The sequence below is a fragment of the Panicum virgatum genome, chromosome 7K (genome assembly GCF_016808335.1).
Source record: "Panicum virgatum strain AP13 chromosome 7K, P.virgatum_v5, whole genome shotgun sequence".
In the NCBI taxonomy this organism is placed as follows: domain Eukaryota; kingdom Viridiplantae; phylum Streptophyta; class Magnoliopsida; order Poales; family Poaceae; genus Panicum; species Panicum virgatum.
In genome coordinates, this window is record NC_053142.1 from 22,688,204 (window position 1) to 22,711,579 (window position 23,376).

At 42.5% G+C, this 23,376-nt stretch overlaps 1 protein-coding gene across 1 annotated transcript in view; it reads right to left on the bottom strand.

Moving 5' to 3' along the window:
* LOC120640551 (parkeol synthase-like) overlaps positions 1–19,378 on the bottom strand; it is a 30,834-nt gene extending 11,456 nt beyond the window's left edge. The window contains exons 1-5 of the mRNA XM_039916423.1: positions 19,126–19,378; positions 18,549–18,734; positions 18,345–18,434; positions 18,057–18,251; positions 17,857–17,941 (exon numbers count right to left, since the gene is read on the bottom strand). Coding sequence (XP_039772357.1) covers positions 17,857–17,941; positions 18,057–18,251; positions 18,345–18,434; positions 18,549–18,734; positions 19,126–19,323 — 754 coding nt within the window. The 5' untranslated portion in view covers positions 19,324–19,378. The remainder of the gene's footprint in view (positions 1–17,856; positions 17,942–18,056; positions 18,252–18,344; positions 18,435–18,548; positions 18,735–19,125) is intronic.
* Between the last annotated feature and the right edge of the window lie 3,998 nt (positions 19,379–23,376).

The following is a 23,376-nucleotide window of genomic DNA, read 5'->3' on the forward strand; positions in this document are numbered from 1 at the left end:
CTCCCCGACCTATGGAAAAAGGGGATAATTAATTTCGACTAATTAAAATACGAATTCAAATATTAACAAGTTTTTTTACTTACTTCCTCCTCCCAATCTGTCCAGCCCTTTGGAGGACCTACCAGACCATGGATGTTCTCGCATACATAGTATGCGCACAATACAGTGCCTGGTTTCTGCCTCATATACTTTAAGAGAGAAGAAATTATCAGGTATTTACATGAATATATAATAAAACTAATGAATCGTGCAACGAATCATCCAAGCGCGTACCAGAAAATCTGTCTTGATCTTCAATTCCTTGTCAAATTTGCCTGGATGATTTTTAGCGAATTCTTTCCAAACCCTGTGCATGATTAGAACAATTATAGTCAAGTAACAAAGTGATTCAAATTATCGGTCATGGATGGAGTAGTGGTAGAATTACTTTTTCATCATGTTAAGAAGATTTTCGTATTGTTCTGGAGGTCTCCTCAATGAGTCCATAACCACGAGTAGGCTCTTCTCGGGAATTATGACAATTAGGACAAAGTGTTCACTGCAAGATTATACGGAGGCAGTTCTTGGTAGTTAAGGTTTAAACAATTCGATTATAGAATAGAAAGAGTTAGACGGAAGGAATCACTCACGCAAAGTTGTAAGGAAACAATATCATTTGCTTGTTGTGATGAACGCTTATGTACTTGAACAAGTTTTGGAATATGTCATCGGGATTGTCACGTAGAAGCCTCCAATTACAAGTAATTGGGTCAATGAAGCCGAGGTGAGAGTATCCCTTTCTTCTGCAAGTATGTATCTCCATTCTACATGATACCGAATAAATCAAGAGATCAGTATGTTGAGATCATGCAAAACAATACGTAAGGAGAGTAAAATACTTACAGAACCCACAAGCCGACCATAGAGATGTCGAGGGCCTCCTAATGGAATAGTTGGTAAATTTCTTCCCACTTTATCCATATAATGGCCTCCCCCCGTTATAAATCGTCATCTTTAATCTTTGCGCCCTGCATGAAGATGCAATCGGCCATCGCACGCATGTAGTGCTGGTGCAGCTTATACATTTGCGTTGGAAGCACAGACACTACTTCGGGGGGTACAAGAGTTTTGCCGATCTCAAACGTCCATTTGACAACCACATCGGCCTTTGGAATATCTTCTCCCCCTGCAATCTGAGCGGCCGTCAGGTTTGATTCTTTCAGAAATGTAACAAAGTCTTGTTCTTGCGTCGTCTGTCCCACTACGAGAGGCTCTATTGATTGTTTCTTTTGGGCTCCGAGCTATGGAACGTCGGACGACGACGACTTTGATTGTCTCTTCTTTTTCTCAGTAGTTTTGATAATTGTGCGTTCGTAGTCTGAAAGGGGGTCTCTCGGAATGAATTTTCTCTTATTTGCTTCGCACATTCCCTTAAAAAATTTCAAATCTATCGGATTTATGACTTTCTCGGGCTCCGGCTTCGGCTTCGGCTTGAAGTGCTCTTTAACTCTTTCTTGAGTTATCCGATCGCATTCTTCAAGGCTCATGTCCCAGGGTTTAATAGGAGCCTCCTTGGTTTTCTTCTTATTTTCCTTCTTCTTTGGAGGCTCCCTAGCCGGTGCAGCTACCTTCTTTGCCGGCGGCCGTTTCTGCTTCTTTGCCGGCGGCGGAGGGGGTGACCATGGAGGCGACAGTGACGCTTGAGTGTTCATCGGCGCATGAGATGATGGTGATGGAGAATGTGCCGGTGAACCTTGCCGAGACAGTGCTGCCCTTGGGGAGTTTTGCGGAGATGCTGGTCTTGGAGAGGCATGCTGAGATGCCGGTCTTGGTTTTTGATCATCCGACTTTAGGACAATGTAGCACTTATCCCATAGGATGTAGCCATGAATGGCTTCTGCTAGTGTCCTCTCCCCATCGCCTCCAGGAATATCAAGCTCGAGGGTCTCCCAACCCTGGCACACCTGCTCCACGCCAACTCTTGTGTATCTAGGCGGAATTTGCTGCCCATGGTACACGTCGCCTGGTTCGGTTGGCATGGCGGTACCGTACGCAACAGTGAACATTAAGTTCTTAACGGCAGTCTGCAGGTCACAAGGTGTCCGGTGGGTGATCTCATCCACTGGAAATCGTTGCGGGGCCGATGCTTCAACTACGGCCTGGATCCCCGTGGGCTTGGCGGCGGCGACGTTTGTGGAAGCACAGCTGCTTTTCCACTGAGACAGGTGATCGGCTGCGACACTAGGCTCTGGAGGCAACGTTTGCGCTTGCTGTTGCTAGCTCATTGCTACGGCCACTTGGCGTTGAACCTCTTCCTCCAGTCTTTGATTGTGTGACATGAGCCGTTCCTCTAGCCTTCGCAAGTGCTCCCGCTCATCATTCTTTCTTCTTTGCCGGCTTCTATATGAATCAATGTAATCCCTGAACCCATACTTCCACGGAACCACGCCTTTGCCTCTTGTGCGGCCCGGATGCTCTGGATTCCCAAGGGCGTAAGTCAGCTCGTCCCTCTCTCTATCCGGCTGGAATGTTCCCTCGGCCGCTGCTTGTATGGCCTCCTGTAGTCTCTGGGCTGCTCGCTGGATGTTTGACCCATAGATGCAGTCACCAGTCAATGGGTCCAAGCTTCCCCCGTGACCATAAAACCAGGTCCTTGACCTTTCAGGCCCGTTCATGGTCGCAGGTTGGATGCCTCTGTCAAGCAGATCCTGCTCCATCTTCTCCCATTTGGGTACTGCAAGCTTGTAGCCTCCTTGGCCTAGAGTGTGATGGTACACTTTCTTCGAGGCATTGTCTTTGGCCTTCTGCACCTTCTGAAGCCCAAGCTCTGAAGACTTGTATTCCACAAATGCATCCCAGTGACCCCTGAGCTTTTCGAGCTCGCCGGTAAATACGGGTGTGGTCCCGGTCTTGATATATTTCTTCGTCAAAAATTTCTTGAATGATCGCAGCTGTTCGGCCATCTTACTCAGGGTCCAGCGCTTGCATATCTCTTCGGATTCAGCTGGAACCGTGAAGTTTTTCTTAAGCTCCCGCCAGCACCATTCTTTTTCTCTTTCGGGTACCGCATCCCGTTCCTCGCTTGGATTGGAAGCTTTCCAGAGCCTGAAGCTGATCGGGATGTTGTCCCTGACAATACATCCGGATTGTCTTATGAATTTTTTGGCGGCAGCTTCTGGAGCAATCGGTTCGCCATCTGGACCAACTTCCGTTATAATGAACCGCCCTTCCAGTTTTTTTGTTGGGCCTCGCTTCGTCTTTTTCTGCTGCGACGATGATCCAAATGGATATAAAAAACATTCATAGTATTCATATAGATTCAGATGAAAATATGATTGTCACTACAAATGATTATAGTTGTGATATGTACATTAGCACTTTGTTCAGCAGCAGCATCATCCTGAATAGATGGTGCCTCAATTCCATCACCGGACATATTCAAATATATGTCGGTATTGCTGCCATCATCAGCTTGTTCAGCGACATCTCCTTGACCTTCGCCAATCATATTCAACAAGAACTGTTCGTCTTCCGCGTTTGTGTGTCGCGGGTCCATCGTAACTAAAATATGAATACAAATAAAACCCTTAAAAAATTATCTAAATAATCCACATATTTGCGAGCATTTGACTAAGTACTGATCGATGGACGAGGTCGAGTAATATTCTCTAAGTAATTCAAGAAATGAACTTGAAATATTCTATCGATAATTTCACTAAGTACCGATCGATGGATGAGGTCGAGAAATATTTCACTAAGTAATTCAAGAAATATACATGAAATATTTAAAAGAAATTTAAACTCACTTTACACATACATACATACATACATTCATACATTTAAAAATTTGTAAATATACCTTAATTTACACAACAAATTATGATTTCACTCTTAACAACAAATTATGATTTCACTCTAAATAACATGAACTCTAAATTATTATTTCAAATTATGAGCATGTCCCAAAGTTACATGAGTGTAGCTTCCTAGCTACTGAAAATGAGCCATAATTGGTCGACGATGTCGATCTCAGTGCTGCAAACACTCGACACACTCTGAAAACTAAAAATTAAAGAACATTGGGGAACTATACAGAGGCAGGAGCTTCCCAACGTAGCGAGAGGTTCTGGGGTTCAATGGAATGGAGAAGGTGTTGAGGGGACTCTCGTAGTAGGACGATCTTTTAGGAGATGAAACCTCGGTGTATGATTCCATCTATTTTTAGGTACAGCCAGCTTTAGTAGTTTATGTACCAGGCTGCATTACTTTTACCTTTTAGGTAACAAATGTATTGTTGAATGATTGATCGCTCTTATACTAGTTTACCATGCTTCTTAGTACACAATTCTCGTAATTTTCTAGACCTTCATTGATCCTGTACAATGCTAAATTAACCATATAATTTGCTACTTTCTTTGAATTGTGCCGATTTCATCAGGTTCTTTTGTTGTGGTTGATTTTATGGACTTAGGTCTAAGTAGCACGAAACTAAAAGTTTTTTTATTAGTAAATGTTATAGAAAATTTATGGATCCATGTTACTTACTTGCCAAGAGTTTTCTTTCTAGTAAATCAAAGTCAGCAATTTACGTCAATTAAGTTGGACCCTGAATGTTATTATAGTAAATTCATAGATTCATGTCAATTACTTATTAATAATTTTTCTCTCATGCAGATCATAATTAGAAAGTTATGTTAGTCATTGTTGTGGTACTGTAAGTTTGATGACCAAGCATCAATGCACCTACATTTGAGAGCAGCAGACAAGCATGGTGATTCTGTTAGTGCTCTGTGTTGGAGGGGATGAGATCGAGCTCTACCTTTGGGTACGCGGCGTGGGCTCTGGGCGGCGGCGATGTCGATGGCGGCGGTGCTCGGCTCGCGCGGTGGGGGGAGCAGGACGGCGGCGGCGGTGGCTCTGGGCGGCGGCGACGTCGATGGCGGCGGTGCTCGGCTCGCGCGGTGGGGGGAGCAGGACGGCGGCGGCGGTGGCTCTGGGCGGCGGCGTGAGGTCGGGGCTCTGGGCGGCGGCGACGTCGATGGCGGCGGTGCTCGGTTCGCGCGGTGGGGGGAGCAGGACGGCGGCGGCACCAGGCGCAGATGAGAAACCAAGTGTTAGGGGAAGGGCGAAGGAGGAAGGAAATATATGGGGGGGGCCTTTTTGTCCCGGGTGAAGCCACCACCCGGGACAAAAGGACCTTTTGTCCCGGGTCGTGGCTTCACCCGGGACAAAAGGGGTTTTTGGGCGGGCCGGGAAAATTCCCAGCCCGCAGCCCACCTTTAGTCCCGGGTGGATCTACCACCCGGGACAAAAGGGGTCCGTTTTCCCTCGTTCCCGCCTAATGTTATGTTTGTTTTTGTTTCTTTTTACTTCTCTTTTAAAATTGGCTTTCATTTGTTAATTCAGTTAATAAAATTATGATTCCAAAAATTATGGAACAAAATTTCTTATCTCTATATAAACTTGATACACGCAACAAAAATAATTAATTTTCATTCAAGTGATTGGGTCAATGAAATATCTAACTTTTTTGAAATCATATTTGTTATTTTGACCATGCAAAAATATATTAGGTGAATTTTTTTTTCAAACTGTTGCTTTTCGACAGAAAGTGGATTCTATCACGATATTAATGTTTAAAAAGTGAATTTTAGATAAAATTAAGCAATTTCATGATATTAATGAGTAGTGTGTGAGTTTGAGAGATAGTGTGTGTTAGTGAGATTGTGTGTGTTAGTGAGAGAGTATAGTGTGTTAATGTGAATGTAATTTCATGAAATAAATAAAATTAGTTGAGTAATCCATTATTGAATGAAAATTATAATTGAGTCTAGTAATTAAGTGAAAAATATATAAAATAATATATATAACACATAAAGTATAATTGTACAGTACATATATAATAAAAGTATTCGAATTGCGATTATGTTTTTATACAATAATATAAAATGATTCAAGTACATGAAGGATTAGCGATAACAGACTTTTTCTTCACAAATGTCCCTTGATTATGATCACGGCGCAAGTATGGAGCATCATCATTGGCTAGCAGGATGCATGGATCAGCATTTACTTCGAAAGGTGGAATGGCAACAAAATTATTATATTCTTCTGAAAAGTCTGTCTTGTCCTCCACTCCAACGATGTTTCTCTTTCCTGATAGAACTATGTGTCGCTTAGGCTCATCCTTTTGCTTGTTTATCCCCTTCTTTGGCTTGCTGGACATGTCCTTAATGTAGAAACCCTGAGCGACATCCTGGGCTAGGACAAATGGCTCGTCTCTATACCCAAGATTGTTGAGATCAACTATTGTCATCCCATACTCATCTTTTGTTACCCCTCCTCCAGATAGCTTAACCCATTGGCAACGAAATAGAGGCACCTTGAAATTGGGACCGTAATCCAGCTCCCATATCTCTTCAATGTAGCCGTAATATGTGTCTTTTTTTCCATTATTGTCTGTGGCATCCATACGAACACCGCTGTTTTGGTTGGTACTCTTTTTATCTTGGGCTATCGTATAAAATGTGTTTCCATTTATCTCGTACCCTTGGTATGTTAAGATATTCCAAGATGGTCCCCTAGCCAATAAGAATAGTTGTTCACTTATATCCATGTTATGCATTAGATGCTTCCGCAACCAGCTGCAGAAAGTGTTCATGTGCTCACGTGTAATCCATGCCTCAGACTTTTCCGGGAAATTGGAGAGCAGAATTTTCTTGTGTTCCTCAATATATGGGTCAACCAAGGATGATTGTTGAAGAACCGTATAATGCGCTTTCTTGAATGAGAAATCATCTGTGCAGACATAAGATTTCTTTTCTAATGTACCCTTTCCAGTTAGTCTCCCCTCATATCGCGATTCAGGGACTCCAATCGGTTTAAGGTCATCAATAAAGTCAACACAAAAGTCAATGACCTCCTCAGTTCCGTAGGCACTAGCGATGCTTCCTTCTGGACGAGCTCTATTACGAACACATTTCTTGAGTACCCCCATGAACCTTTCGAATGGGAACATGTTGTGTAGAAATACTGGTCCGAGAATATCAATCTCTTTGACAAGGTGCACTAGAAGATGTGTCATGATGTTGAAGAAAGATGGTGGAAATATCAGCTCAAAGCCAACAAGACATTGCACCACATCGTTTTGCAGCTTTATCAAATTCTCCGGGTCAATTATCTTCTGAGAAACTGCGTTGAGGAAGGCACATATCTTCACGATGGTTAACCGGATGTTATCAGGCAGAATCCCCCGCAGCACAACCGGAAGAAGTTCGGTCATAAGCACATGGCAGTCATGGGACTTGAGATTTGTAAATTTCTTCTCTGCCAAATTTGAGATTCCTTTTATATTGGATGAGTATCCAGATGGAACCTTTATACTGCTCAAGCAGTCAAACATGGTTTCTTTCTCTTCCTTGCTAAGAGTATAGCTGGCAGGACTTAAGTATTGTCGTCCATTATCTCGCTGTTGTGGATGTAAGGCATCTCGTTCTTCCATACGTTGCAATTCTTGACGTGCTTCTACTGTATCTTTTGTCTTTCCGTACACTCCCAAGAATGCTATCAGGTTGACGCAAAAATTCTTCGTGAGGTGCATCACATCAATTGCATGACGAACATCTAAGACTTCCCAATATGGTAGCTCCCAAAATATAGATTTCTTCTTCCACATGGGCGCCATTCCGTTTTCGTTCGGAACAGGTTGGCTACCAGATCCCTTTCCAAAAACAACTTTTAGATCTTTTACCATGTTGAAGACGTCTTTACCACTACGGTGCATCGGTTTTGTTCGGTGGTCCGCTTGGCCTTTGAAATGCTTGCCCTTCTTTCGTACCGCATGCCTGATGGGAAGAAACCGACGATGACCCATGTATACAACCTTCTTACAGTGAGTCAACCATATATTATCGGTATCATCTAAACAGTGTGTGCATGCTTTGTATCCCTTGTTCGAATGTCCTGACAAGTTACTAAGAGCAGGCCAGTCATTGATCGTTACGAACAGCAATGCTCGTAGGTTGAAGTTTTCCTGTTTGTATTCATCCCACATCCGTACACCTTCATCGCCCCAGAGCAATAAGAGTTCTTCGACCAATGGTCTTAGGTACACATCAATGTCATTTCCGAGCTGCTTTGGACCCGGGATAAGCACTGGCATCATGATGAACTTTCGTTTCATGCAGAGCCATGGTGGAAGATTGTACAGACAAAGAGTCACAGGCCAAGTGCTATGACCACTGCTCATCTCACCAAAAGGATTCATGCCATCCGTACTCAAACCGAACCTTATGTTTCTCGCATCCAAATCAAATTTAGGGTACGTTCTATCTATTTTTCTCCACTGCGACCCATCAGCGAGGTGTCTCAACATCGAGTCTTTCTTGCGTTCCTCTTTGTGCCATCGCATCAACTTAGCATTATCTTTATTTCTAAACAGACGCTTCAAACGTGGTATTATAGGCAAATACCACATGACCTTCGCAGGAACTCTCTTCCGGGGAGGCTCCCCCTCGACATCTCCAGGATCATCTTTTCTAATCTTGTAACGCAATGCACTGCATACGGGACATGCATCCAAATTCTCGTACTCGCCTCGGTAGAGGATGCAGTCGTTGGGGCATGCATGTATCTTTTGCACTTCCAGTCCCAAAGGGCAAACAAGTTGTTTGGCTTCATACGTTGTGGCAGGCAATTCATTGTCCTTAGGAAGCATTTTTTAACAAGTTTGAGTAATTCACCAAATCCCTTGTCGGATACACCATTTGTCGCCTTCCATTGCAGCAACTCCAAGGTGGTGCCAAGTTTCTTAAATCCATTTTGACAATCTGGGTACAACAACTTATGGTGGTCCTCTAACAACTTCTGGAACTTCAACCTCTCCGTTTCACTCTCACAGTCTGCCTGCACATTGTGCAATGCCTGCCCCAGATCATCGCTGGGATCATTTTCTGCTACATCTACTTCGGGCTCTTCCATGGGAATATCGTCATCGAATGCACCGATTCCAGCATTCCCGGGAAAGTGGTCGTCAAAATCTTCTTCTTCATTGTCTTCCATGGTAACCCCCTGTTCTCCGTGCTTCGTCCAACAAACATACTTCTTCATGAAACCATTTGCGAAAATGTGGCTGTGTAGGATTCTTGAAGATGAGTAATCCTTGTTATTGTTGCAATGAACACACGGGCAGCACATAAAACCATTCTGCTTGTTTGCCTCAGCCACAGACAAAAAATAATGCAGGCCATCAATGAATTCTTTCGAACGTCGGTCAGCATTGTACATCCATTGCCGGTCCATCTGCATTTTAAATAAATCGATTTGAATTCTTTACACGTATCGAATAAATAAAATATATCAAACCCTCCAGCTGCCGAAGCCATATTTTACTGAAAAATACCTTTATTTTCCACAAAATTATAAATTCTTACCATTACAATGCAAAAATTATTTACTATTACAATAACAATGATCAGATTAATAACTCTTGCAAATAACAATGAAATCATATAAAAAAGACGAAATGTATCATTAATCCTCAAGAAATCTCTAATTAATTGAAAGAAATCTCTATAACTTCTAATTACTTTGACACCCTTCAGTTCCAGGAGTACACTCTTTTCAATATCCAGAAACCCTCTAGAAGAAAAATAAACCTTTATTTCTGAAAATGTATATGTCAATAACCTCAACCCTGCGGTGATGACACTGCCTTTCGGGGGGACACGGTGCGGTACAAGGATGTCACCAATCGGCTAGTCGCAGCACCAACATTTACGATTAATAGGCACAGCACTTGGCACAGGCAGCATGCTCGTTGATATGCTCTCAGTACAACAACGGGCATGCTGACTGCGTCAAATACTGTCTTCTTATCAATCGGAAGTGCTGGTGATGCGACCAACCGATTTGCGACGTCCTTATAGCGCATCGTGTATCCCTGAAAGGTAGTGCCATCAGCGTTTGATGGAGATTAACGACGTATACTTGTTTCGAAATAAAGATTTTTTTAGCTTCTAGATGGTTTCAATGTGAGCCTGATTAAATACATCACTAGAGTGTCAAAATAATCCATTCATAATACAAAAAATTCTATAATATACTCATTTCATTAATTCATTCATGAATAAAAAAATCAACTATCCACAATATGGTCATATATACAAGTACATCACATGAAGTATCTACACTCATTCTAAAAATTTCTACTATCCATATACTCATCTAAATCTAAAAGAAAATTACACCTACATATGCAATCTAGCTAGCTAAATGTCCAAGAAATGAGCTAGCTACACATTTTCTCTATTTCTAAAGTATGAAATGAGCTATACAAGCCAAGGAAGAAGAGAAAAACAAGCCCCAAACCTTTAGAGCAGATGGATGGACGGGGAATCAAAGATCTTCACAAATGTGGTGAAGAAATGAGCAAGAACTCCTCTATCCCGAGCCAAGAACAACAAGAAAACAAGTGAGCTGAATGGCTTGGGCGGGGGGAGAGGGAAGGGGATAAGGGGCCCAAGGCCTTGGACTTTTGTCCCGGTTGGTGGTTCCAACCGGGACAAAAGGCTCCCATTTTGTCCCCGTTGGTGTCTCCAACCGGGACAAAAGGCCCCCGTCCCCCCCGCTGGCCCGGCAAGCCGTTGGACCCGGGACAAAAGCCACCTATTGTCCCGGGCCCAAAGGCTGCCGGGACAAATGGCCAGGAACAAAGGCCTGTTTTGTAGTAGTGTATGTTAAAACCAGATGACACGTGTATACTATGTGCTCACAGCCTTTAGTCAACTATAGTTCGCGTTATTTAGAGATGCCAGCATGTACATGTTTGTACGTGTGGAGGGATCAGGGTTTGGTGGCTGCTCATAGGGCTCAAACAAAATATTGACATTGCGCCCACATTCTATAAAAAATGTTATGATACAATGCACAAAGGAGATACCAAAATCAGTGACGTGCAAAAAAAATTGTCTCTGACGTGAGATTAAAGACCGATAAAATTACTACACGTCACCTGTATCTTTACCACAAGCAAGACATACTGATGGGTGAATATATTGGGACCATCCTAAAAAAAACATGTCACCGATAGGATACCAGAGATGTGCATGGTCCATACACATCACTCGGACCCAAGTTTTTGGTTAAACCAAGTTAAATGCCAGCTCGTGTCCATCATATATCTCCTCAACCATACACCTCTCTCCTTTGTCTCACCCCCTCTCTCCGCTCAACTCCTCTCCTCTTAAGAGCATGACTTCTTCCTTCCTCTCACACCCTCTCGAACCAGCTACAGCTAAGAGAGGCGGAAGGGGGGGGGGGTGACGCTGTTTCCGATAGCGATTCCGCTAGTCTCGTCCTCTCCGATGGCCATTATGGCGTCGGAGAGGTAGAGCGACTGCGGGATCGCCATGCGGATGTATATAGGGTAGGTAGTTATCTATCTAGACCTAGGTGCTTCTCGCCATCGCTCATCACTGGTGGAGCTCGGGTTTGCTAGGGGGTGTTCCTCTTCCGCGTGTTGTTTCTAGCGGCGTTAGTGAGGTGGATGTGATGGCGGTGTAGGGGAATAATTTCTCTTGGCCTCTTCCTCGCCCCGATGGCGTCTTACTCCAGCGCCAGCGGCGTGGCTAGGGAAACTTGTACAGGAGTCCACAGCTGGTACGTCTTCTCCTCTGCTGGTTGGGGGTGCTACTGGCATCTTCTCCAAGGATGCAAAGCTAGATGTGGGTCTCGTGGTTGCTTGGTGGCTGGATCTGGCTCATCCTTCCCTTTACGACGGTGATCATCGATGGTGAGCTAAGATCCAGGAGCCAGAAGAGTTAGGGCGCGGCCCCGATCGATGGGCGAACATCAACATCTTCCTCTACTGCAACTCCGAGCACAACCAAAGTGCAATGGAGCTTCTCCAGTTCATGTGTTCGTCTTCTTTGGCGGCGGCAGCGGCCGGCGGCGAGGAGGTCGAGCTCTAGTGGATTGCGAAGGATCTAGGGACATGGATGTAATTTTTTCTTTCTTGGGGTCCTTCGTGAAGTTTGGCTGGAACTCCTATCTTTGTATCCTTTATGTACGTGTCTGTATTTCATATGTTTTCATGTACATTGTCCTTACTTCGGGGAGGCCACTAGCCGCCATCGACTCCACACAGGCAGCCACTACACCACGCCGCAAGAGGAGTACCCACCTAATCTTCTCGCAACAACTGCCACGCAAATACGTCTATTTCCTCCACTGGTCACGGCAGCCAGAGTGGTGATGCATGACGGACATGGCAAACTGGCAGCGTTGGGGAGGTGGAGATCCACAGCCCACATGGTTTTCTTCTGAATTCTTGGGGATTTTGTGGTCCCAGATCATCCAAGGTAAATCCCACCCTACCCATCCTTTCATTCGTCAGATTGTTGTTGAGTTCTCCATATATTCTTTGGTTATGATGGATTTCTATGGATTTTGGTCTCCAGCAAATTGCTGCTTGCTTTCTATTCATACTAACATTCTTAGTCATGTGCCCCAAATGTTCTATGAAATGTGTGAACCCTCTGCTAGTACTACAAGCCTTTTCTGTAGTGTACATTAGTTGTTCTTTTATCTGTTGTTGTTGGCTAAGTTAAGATTTCAATTAAATTGGTTGACAATTCATTAGATTAGCATAGTCGATGTTGCTAGATGGCATATCTATCTGTATTGGTACACTTCTATTCTATCTTGTTGATGTGACTAGTTAATTTTCTACACGACATCACTGCTTTTGTTATAAGTACCAATAATGTATTGTTTCCTTCCTTCTAAACTGTATAACAACAATTTGTGTTGCCATTTATACCATGCTGATATAATGGTCCTAGATATTTTTTTTGAACCACATGCCTACTTGATTCTCTGAATGTGCCAATGTATCTGTACTTATAAATTTCTTTGAAAATGTGTTTTGAGTGGTTGTTCCATGTTGAAGCCTTGAAGAAACAACATGCTATGATGAAGCTCTAATGAAAGGGGAGCTGGCAAGCTGTCCACTGCCTTTATACAAGAAGCAACGACATGCTCACCTTCTCTTGCCACTGGCAACTAGTACAAGTAATGTTAACTCAGCTTCTTCAAAACTCACTTGATGCTGACAGATTTGTTTCATAAGGCTAGAATAAAATTGTTTTATTGGAACAGGGATCCCCTTTGTCCAGGAGCGGTGAAAGTGCATAAGTGTTTGCAGTTGCTCATTGGGGTAAGTGTGGCTTTTGTTTACTGATACAGATTGCAAGGATGGGATTGTAGGGATTGCAGTTGTAGTTGGGGTTATTGTATTTCAAGTAGTTATGGAGTATAATTGTTCTACTTTTATTAGATGTACTTCTCTGAATTTTTCGTTATAGCTAGATTGAGTATGGGTACAGATTGCAATGATCGAAACATTAGCTGCAGAAAAAAAAATTGGTTGTTGTTGTAGGCTTTTTATTAGTACACCAATTGGGATAGTATAGTGCTTGCTAGTTCCTGCTTCCTACCTGGTAGAACAGATGTCCTGGAACAGTTCATAGCTGTGAGATTCATCTGCAAATTATGTTTATTATATATGTGTATGCTTCTTCATTGAAGAGCTATTTGTACTTTTGTTGCATGGTTATCAGGAGAATTACACTTTTTCCCTAGTTGATTTAGCTGCATCAGGTGTTGATCATGATGAATTGGTATCCAATGTTGAACCCCTTCTGTTAGACAAGATATCCTACCTATATCCCATCTTAGCTCATGTTTGTAGATTGTTTTCTTACCTAAAACTATTTTAGCTAACATAGATTTTAACCTCCCTGCATATTGAAGTTGTAATGCAACTGATTTATAGAGTTGCTCTATTCATGAAGTCCGAGGAAAAGAGAGTTGTCTCTTCATTCTATCTCACACACAAAAACATGAGACTAATTAAATGTATTGCTTGTTGTACTGTATGTGGATTTAAAAGGAGATATTGTAGTATAGATTATGCTTGATATTCTATTTTGCTGATTGTAACAGCTGCCATGTTGCTATTGGAACATCTATGAATATTTTCTAGTACAAGCTCTGCTTACCTAAAGACACTGTATATTAGCCACAATGCACTCACTAAGAATGTGAAGGAGACAAGGAGCACTGCAGGCGTTTTTCTAACTTCTCGCTAATCTGACTAAATGGTGTGTTCATGTGAAGCAGATCGTCAATCTATTCGAAGAATCTGAACGAGTATGAAATGTTACAATTGTTAAAGATTTATAAGTGAAGATGCAAGAGTCATAGAAATTTGTGAGATTACAACTAGAATAGTTAAGTTGGACTAGGATTAAGATATTGGTAGTGTTAGCTGTTATGTGGTGTTGTACTTTGTTTCATATGGTTAGCAATGCTCTGTTGTATAGTCTTATTTTGACACGGATTATAGAAAATCATGTGCCCACGTAAAAGAAAAGGAAAAATCGTGTATGCATGTTGATTTTGTATTTCAGCATGCAAATGATGTGCAATGGACGTCTTCAGTTATTTTTTTTTAAAAAATCATCATCACAGAGGTGTTGTGTCAAAAGCCCGTCACTGATTTAGGTCATTGGTGACGTGTTTGACGAAACATGTCACCGAATCTGATATCAGCAACCGTGACACCCCGAAATTTTAATTTTGGGTTGTGAATATCTTTTTGAATTCGTTTGTCCATCCTTTATGTTTTCTCGGGAATTTACCAGGTTTTCCAAGGATTTATTATCAATTCTTTTTGAGCTATCCAATTTTTGGAAGTATCTAGATTTCTTAGTTTTGAATATTTTATTTGAGCTCCTCATGTCTTAAATGTTCTCTGTGAATTTCATTTTTCTGGAACTTTTGGGACTAAAAATATTTTTCTATAGCTTTTTCTTATTTTCCGAAGAAAGCAAAAGCCTTCTTTTCATTTATCCTTCTTCATTTTCTTCCTTTTCTTTTCACCCTTTTTCCCTTTCTTTTTCTTTCTTGGGCCGAGCCCAGCTGACCCGATCGTCCCCCTTTCTACAACCACCGACAGGCAGGCCTCACTCGTATGGAGGTTCTTCCTCCCCCGAGCCGGACTTGAACCCGAGTCTCGGTCGGGTTATGCCACACCTACCTGGGTACGGTTCACGGGCAGACCGCTGCCGCTAGTTTTCCGGCCAAAATCTGGCCACCTTGGTGCATCCCTGCCCCCAGCAAGTAACAAAACAGATTCCTCTCGTCGTCCTTTTTTTTTCCAAATCCCAAGCCTTCTCTTGCGATCAATCGACATAAATTTGAGCAACAGTATCCACCAGTCTCCATGGGAGGTCTGTTTCGAGCATTTGTTGTTTAGTCCTCATAGATCTATAGTTAATCGCAAATGGGTCCTTTTCGCGTTTTAGCTCTATTTTAATATATTGTTGTTGTGTTAGTCTTGTTTTAGCATGATCTAGAGTTGTTGTATCGTAGTTTGTGTTTCATGATTAAATTTAGAATTAATTTGTTTAATGCCTATTTGAACTAGCTTTTCTAATTAAAAGCTAATTAGAACTCTACACCGGTTGTCATAATTAATGTTAATATGATAAACTACCAACTTAAATGCATCTTTTAATATAACTTATTTAGTTCAAACACGGATCATAATAAAATTTTATGCTTAGAATGCTCTCACATGTCTTTTATTTACTATCTTTTATTTACATGTCAAATAGTTAATGACATAAGTTATACCAAAACTTAATAAATAAATATGACTAAGTTCATCTGGTCTTTACAAATACAAATTAAATTAATTTAATTCTAATACTAGGTATTTATTTTGAATATCCTTTAAATATATGTTTTTTAATTAAAATAAATCTATCATATAGTTTCCTTTCTATTACAAATTTTCTGATAGTTGTAACTCTTCAATCATATCTCCATTTTCATCGTTTCTTGCGCTCTCCTTTAGTGCATTCTTGTAATGTTTTTCTTTTGTTTGATGCCCTATTCTTAGTTATGCTTGTTTGTTTGTTGTATGTTTGTGCCATGCTTGTTGCGAGTAGGAAGAAACGTAGTTCGAGAGCTCTGAAGATTAAGAGATGAAGAAGTGTTGAAGACTCTGAGCAGCTATTCTTTGAAGGAAGGGTAAGTGTATTCCTTGATCATGCTTTTATGCTAATACCCTTTATTTACGTTTATGCTTGCATGCGTTAATATGATGGGATCCATTTAATTATCCTCTGTTATCCATGTCCTTGAAGCCAGGTTTTTATCTTCGTTGCTTGGGTAGATTGCTTAGCAGCTATATACTTTTGTTATGGTGGCTTAATGATGGTGAAACCATACTTGAAACAACTGTTAACTTTTCTCTTTAAATCTGTTAGCTTGTTTCATGAACATGATTAATTAAACCATGGAGTGACCACCCAGGATAACCATGCAACCACAAGAACTAATGGGCTCTAATCTTGGCTAATTAATTAAATATCTCCAGTTTGTTAGTAGTCATTTCAATGCAAGAGGGGGACTGTAATGAGGTATTCGCTGCCTGTCATGGGTGTACACTTCTGTTTGGTTTTTGATGAAACCTTGGGGCAGGTTCACCAAGGTAGCGGCTGTAACTTTAGTGGATTATTACTTATTATTAGAGTCTTTGTAAAGGTCTCGTAGTGTACCCATACAGTCATACCTTGGAAGTGTGATGATAGTGCCTGATTAGCATTGCGTGATGGGTAACACGACTTGTGGGTAAAGTGTGCAACCTCTGCAGAGTGTAAAACCGATATATCAATAGTGGTGCTCACGGTTAAGAGTGGCATGGACCCTCGCATAATAACTTAAATGGAATATATGCTTTAATTCAGTTATTTAATTGATTCAGCTTTACTTATTGTTATTATCTCTCTTTTATCATAAATGTGGGCTGGAAAACACTTAAAGGCCCACAAAAATAATTCCTAATGGGTTCCTTTTGGCAACCACGAAATCAGCCTGGGTCTAAGGATCGGATTCATTGGAACCTTATGCTCGAGTGGGTCGTCCCACCTATAGCAAGTCGCCGACTCCCTTCCAAGCAGCGGCATATGCCACCCTCTTCTCGGGCACCGGTGCCGCCGGGACGCGAGCTGGAGGTGCTCAGCATCTTTAGCCACCGGAACAGTACGCACAAGCAGGCCCCCCTCGATGCTCATCTCTCTGCGTGCCGCGATTTCAGCGTGCAGGAGTGTGCGGGTTCTGGGCTCCTGCCGATGCTGGCCGGGGCCTGCCGCTACTCCTGCGCGCCGGCGCTGGAGGGTTCTGTCGCTGCGCCTGGCCGTGATTAACTTCCTGCTGCGGACGGCCACCTTCCGCCATCTCAACGGGCACCGCCGTGATTAATACTACTAGCTACTGCTGGTACATGATGATGAGCAAGCAGACTAGCAGCGTTGAATTGATTCAGAGCAATGGAGTTGTGCCGCCGGTTGCTGGCCACATACGCTCGCAGGCGCAGCTAACTACAATGTGGATCGATCCACACTAACCAATGGAACGCCGGGTCACAGTATATATTAGAAATGGATCAACCGGTGCTCCGCAATTCCTTAGCTAGCTAGGTCGATGGAGCGAGTACGGTTTACTCCATGGAGCAACCATCCCTATCTTAAATAATTAGTGATGGTAATTTTCACGTCACCGCTATTGTTCATATTAGTGATGAAAATTTAGTAACTTAAAATTTGCCGTCACTAATTAGTATTTAGAGCTGTCACTAATATACTGTTTGTGACGTAAACTTTTGGTGGTGTTGGTGTAGCAACAATCAGAACACCCCAGGTTTACTAAATCTTTGGTCATGATTAAAATTTAGTGGGGGCTAAACCCAAACATACCCTACATATATGTACATGCACGAATACAATGCCTCAAGAAAGAAAACAGAACCTGGGTGAAATGGCAGGTGATATGGCAATAGCCATAATTCTGGTGGCACCGGGTTATTACCGGACCAATCATATACCCCAAGTACCTGAAATATCCATGTCAAATAAAAGCGATCCTAAGGAAACTTCTGTCTGTGAATCCAGTTTGAATAAGTTTGATATTTCATAAATTTCATGAACAAAGAAGCATTAGTCCCCTACCGAGAGCCAAAACTTCCCCCATGATGCCGTATATGTGGCGCCTCCATGATCTAAAATCCAGTTTCGACATTTCTCTATGGCTCCATCTCCACCATTTGGACCCTCTCCAAGCAATCTCAAAGCAACATAGTTCAAGGATGAACCAAGCATTGTGCTGTGGCCCTCAATGTGCATCCCCCAACCTCCATCTTCATTCTACAACCGTATTCGCGAAAAGAAATGGATTTTGCTTTCTCCCAGCACAGAATTGTAAAGTTTGTCAACGAAAAAAATACAAAATAGCCTTGCCCGATGATTATAGATGTACCGGAGCATCTCTTTCTGGTGTTCCGGTGATAAAACAGTGTTCACAACTCCACTCACATACAATGTTATAATCTGAGCACATGGGTTTGGAAACATCGATGAGTTACTTAATTTATTATATAGCAACAAATAAAATAGCAAGGTGTGTGTGCTGGTATGCAATAGAACAAGTTCGAACAAGTGTACCAAGCCTGGCAAAACGAACAGAGGCCCTGCATAATCCACAGGCCAGTGTCCATCGTGTGCCTGCAAATTACAGACCCTGCTTACTGCCCGTTTCAAAGAGTTCCAGACGGCTTCCTCCGTGACTTCTTCATTCTGTCCAAGCTTGACGGCCGGAAGGTCTAGCTTCTGAGGGTTTTCTTTAGCAAACTGCACAATATAATAGATAGCAGAAGGTAAGCGAGTCACTGCCGCAGTTGTAGGCTCAAAGTGAGAACCCCGAAAAGAATTAACTTGTACTCGCGTAGAGAATTAACATGTACTCGCGTAGGTCGAAGTGAAGTCAGCTCGATCAGCCCTATGGTTACTTGACGAGTTTTAATGCAACCTTTAATCTTTTAAATTTTGGCTTTCGTTAGACAGGGCATGTCCATCATCTCAGAGATCAATAACTTATATTTCCTATACCATTTTTATTTGAGGTCATGTGTATATGCCCGAACACGCACAACACAAGATTCTATATATCAAATCCCGTTTTCTATAATCAGGTCGATCTGCCATCAGTGTGTCAAGCAGAGGTGTAGACATGGACACAGACCTGCATCCTCATGAGGAGGTCGCTAGAATGCTTGCGCTCGAAGCGGTGCTCCACAAACTCCCGGCGTGCCTTCTCCACCTTGGCGCGCTCCTCTAGCGTGCCTAGGTCAGGATCAAACTCCCACACTTGCCGCCCGAGGAGGTTGTTCACCGATCGCAGCCATGGGCTGCTGCCCTCCGACACCTTCAGCCTCCACATGTACAAGTCCGGAGCAGAAGCTCAGTGCTCAAGGAAGGAGAGGTGTATCAATTAGCTGGACCCGGGCGTACATCTGATGCACGTGCTCCAATCTGGCCTTTAATAGAGGGCCGCTCACGGCGTGCGGTTACAAGTGGCCAAGTGGGCAGCCATGGTCATTGACCTAGCTAGGAATTTACTAGGAAACACGTACGCTATCCTGACCCTGAACGACCTAGCTAGACTTTAAGGTTGAGCTGTTGAGCAGCGGACGTTTACACGTTGACTTTTTACATGACCTAATGTACATGTATCCTGACCCTGGACGACCTAGACTTTAAGGTTGAGCTGTTGAGCAGAAGATGGTTACACATTGAGACTGGCCTAATGGGCTGCACTATAGCATTAGACAATAGTGATTATTAATGAGTTGCTGTAGATCTGACCCTATTAATTAATAGGGTGAATAATGTTGACATAATCAATAAAACTAGCATGTTTCACGAATATACAAGTATATGTTGTATTAGTCTCATGTAAGTTAGGCGTCGGACTTGGGAAACCAAATTGCACAAAAACAGGCATAGAAGGTAAAATATAGACATGTTCATTCATACTAGCTGCTAGTGACCAAGGTGTCGGTACTACTAAAAACTCTCGCATTGGGCATCTTGTCTGTCATGGATCTTTTAATGACACTGTAAGCAATTTACTTGTCAAGGTTAATTGAAATTGTACATGTAAATTTCTTTTAAATGTTCTTGTATTGTGGACTAATATTTGACGCATTGAAAATAATGGGTTGTTTGTCACGCTTCTTTAAAACAACCAACGGAGATATCAACACAGCTAGACCCGCCAAGGAGATAACAACCAACGGAAATATTTTTTTTCCTTTTCTCGTGCTTGCTTTGCCACTGTTATGTAAAGTCGATGCTTGTGCATCTCAAAGTGGCCCAAAACACCATGTTTTTTGACGCTCTTCTTATAGCGTTAAATTTTTTTGACTCGTTGTTGATTGACAAAATTGGAAAGGATAGAGCCAGACCGATTTGACTAGTTTGCAAACCAGTCACGCCGGTCTGGCCTGCTGCAATCCAAGTACGTTTATGTTTGTAATTTGGAAAACTTTAGAAACTGACTCATAACAAAGAGGTACGACTTCCCCAGCCTATATATATAAAGGCAATGGCCGATCCAGGACAACCAAATCGATTGAAACATATTCATAATTACTTTTTATCTCCAAACCCATCTCTTTTTCAAACCCTAATTTCTATTCTTCTTGCATCTCTACGTCTTACAGCTTTCGAGGGTGTTCTGAGTGGCCTGCCAACTCTAGAACAAAGCTAGCTTCACCGGCATCAATGGGGTCCCTCCTGGGCCAGTGGATTTAGGTTTTCGTGGGGCACCTGGACGAACCGGTTTACATATTGTACTTAAACTTCATACCATGATATCTTGTAAAACTAAGCATACCTGAATTCATTGAAGTATGGTTTCAACACTATCCTTCTTGGCGTATCTCCAATCTTTGACATCTATAGGACAATAACCACCATTTCAGGCTATGGTGCTTACAAAATTGCCCTAAAATACCACATTCTTTTCCTATAGGTTGCCCACTATGGTTGCATTTCACTACTATTCTTTTTTCCTCTCGTAAATCCCATACATGTGTCAAAATTGTTCCCTTTCGCTTGGTTACTTCATTGCGATCACCTATCAAACAAAAGTTAATATTAGTAACACTAGTAGAAAAAGGACTATTGGTCCACCCCAAAAATACCAGTATAGACTGTTGGTGCCTACCAACGTCACCACCGGGAAACAGTGATGACGCCCGCAGACGCCAATTGGGGTGGCAGTATTTCATGAACCACGAATAAATCTGCAAGCGCACGAAATACCTCTGTAGCATTTTACTCGGGAGTATACATGGGTGTCATTTATATTTCCACAGGGAAGGCGGTGAGTGAAGAGATATAGACTAGTTGATGAACTTTATCTAGATTGGATATTCTCATGCATAAATAGGGATAAGATAACAACATGGTAGGAGGTAGTGTGACACACACAAACTACCGTCTTGGATCAATAAATAAAAGAAAGATAAAAGATGCTCTAGGCCGGGAGCAAGGCAGAAGTTAGAGCTCGAGTCAACTGTGCTAGGCTAGCTATATCTATACTTTCTCATTGGTTAGCTCGTCAGAGATTAAACTACACAATAGGGAGATCGCTATCGAAGCAACAGGAGGAGCCCGTACACCTGGGCGACTTTATGTACCTCCTATCCCTCATACCGAACGTGGAGGATTACTCAGTCTCGGACAGGGCTGTCACCTCCTGCCGGCTACCTCTACAAACCGTGGGCGTAGTTGACATCCAGCAACTCTTAGCTAATCTAGACACCACGTCTACACTAGTAAGGGATGCTCTAGCATCCCGCGCGGAGCCCCCACCCTCTGGATGGACAGACATCACACTAGAGCAATCATACGAATACTGGAGCAGTTGATAGAGTTCTAAGAACAAAAGACTAACCATCTCCAGCACAGGGCGATCATGCAATACAAGCATTGAATAATAACGCAACCATATCAAGAAGCATATATCCAATAACTCAGAATACACTTCAAGCAAATATCGGTAACCATAGTCTAATTCTATTACAAATGACCGAATATTAAAAGAGAGAGCTAGAGATGAACCCATACCATAACTATCGAGCAACTCCGGCGACTCGATGACTCCTAGACTTCTCCTAAACTCCACTAAGCCTAAAGACTATGCAAGATGAGCAAGAGAAGAGAGGTGTGTGGTGTGTGTGTGTCCTCATTCTCTACCCCCCCCCTTGTATTTATAGCAGGGAGCCACGGGTGAGAACCTTCACAACCGACGTAAGGGACCAATGGGGAGGCGCCACATGCCCTGGTTGAGGCGGTAGGGCCCACGGGCCAAGTCGCCCGACCAGGTAGGTCGGTCGGCCTGCCCGGGCACCAACCGCCCCCAATTTCTTTTGGCAGGCTGTCCTGGGCCTCCTTGTCTGATCCACATTGGGGTTGGCCTGTCTTGACTTCATTTGGGTTGGTTATTGGGCTACACTTGGTCCATTTGAGCCTGAATCGTTGCTCTGATATTTTCTGTGATTTTATGTCAGGCCAAAGTGTGCTTGCAACCTGCATATTAGCTCCAAAATACAACTTGCATTTTCTAAAAGGTAAAGTGTGGTTTAGGGACTTTATTGAATAAGGATGCGTGTAAGAAATGCAAACTCTCATGATTTTCTGATCAAGTTGACGCCTGGAAATGATCGTTAGTGAGCGTCAACAAGATCCCCCAAGCTGTCCTTTGCTCATCTCGAGCAAAGTAGGACAAATCAGGTTTGTTGATCAGAAAATCACTTTGACTCGTACCTTACTTGTCATGTCATAGTCTGAAGCAAAGAGATTCATCTATAAGCTTAAATAAGTTGGCCATCATACCTTTGCACAATTACCTTACTCCTTCATGAGGCTTTTTCGTTGTCTCCTCGTCTTGGGTTGTTGCGAGTCAGAACGGTGCATGGAATAATACTTACTTGCTCATAGATCCGCAATCCATCTAGAGATACTTTTTGAAAGATTTTTGAAAATATGGCAAAGTTCCCAGGATAACTCTCTCGATGCACTCATCTTGTATTTCCTTACCAGGGCAGTATCTACCTTTGATCTTTCCTACTACTACAAGCCTTTGTGGAGCTCAAGGTAGAATAAGAATGGGCACACTTGTATTCTATATGTTGTAAAGTCAAAGAGATGATCCATGAAGAAACAAGTCATGCAATCTCGATCAAAAGGTGCAAGTGTATGAGTGGATGGATGGATGGATAGATGTGGCTTACTCCTTGAGGTAATGGCTTTTTTCTCTCGAATCATCCCTGTCTCTTTTTTTTTTGAGACATGGTTATCCCTTTTTTTTCTCTTTTTTTTGGGTCATGATTTTTTGGAATGCCATCTTTTCTCTTTTTGGGGCAACCATAATTTTAGGGATGTTCTAAGAGAGATCACCAAGACATGGAGTATTTATTAATGT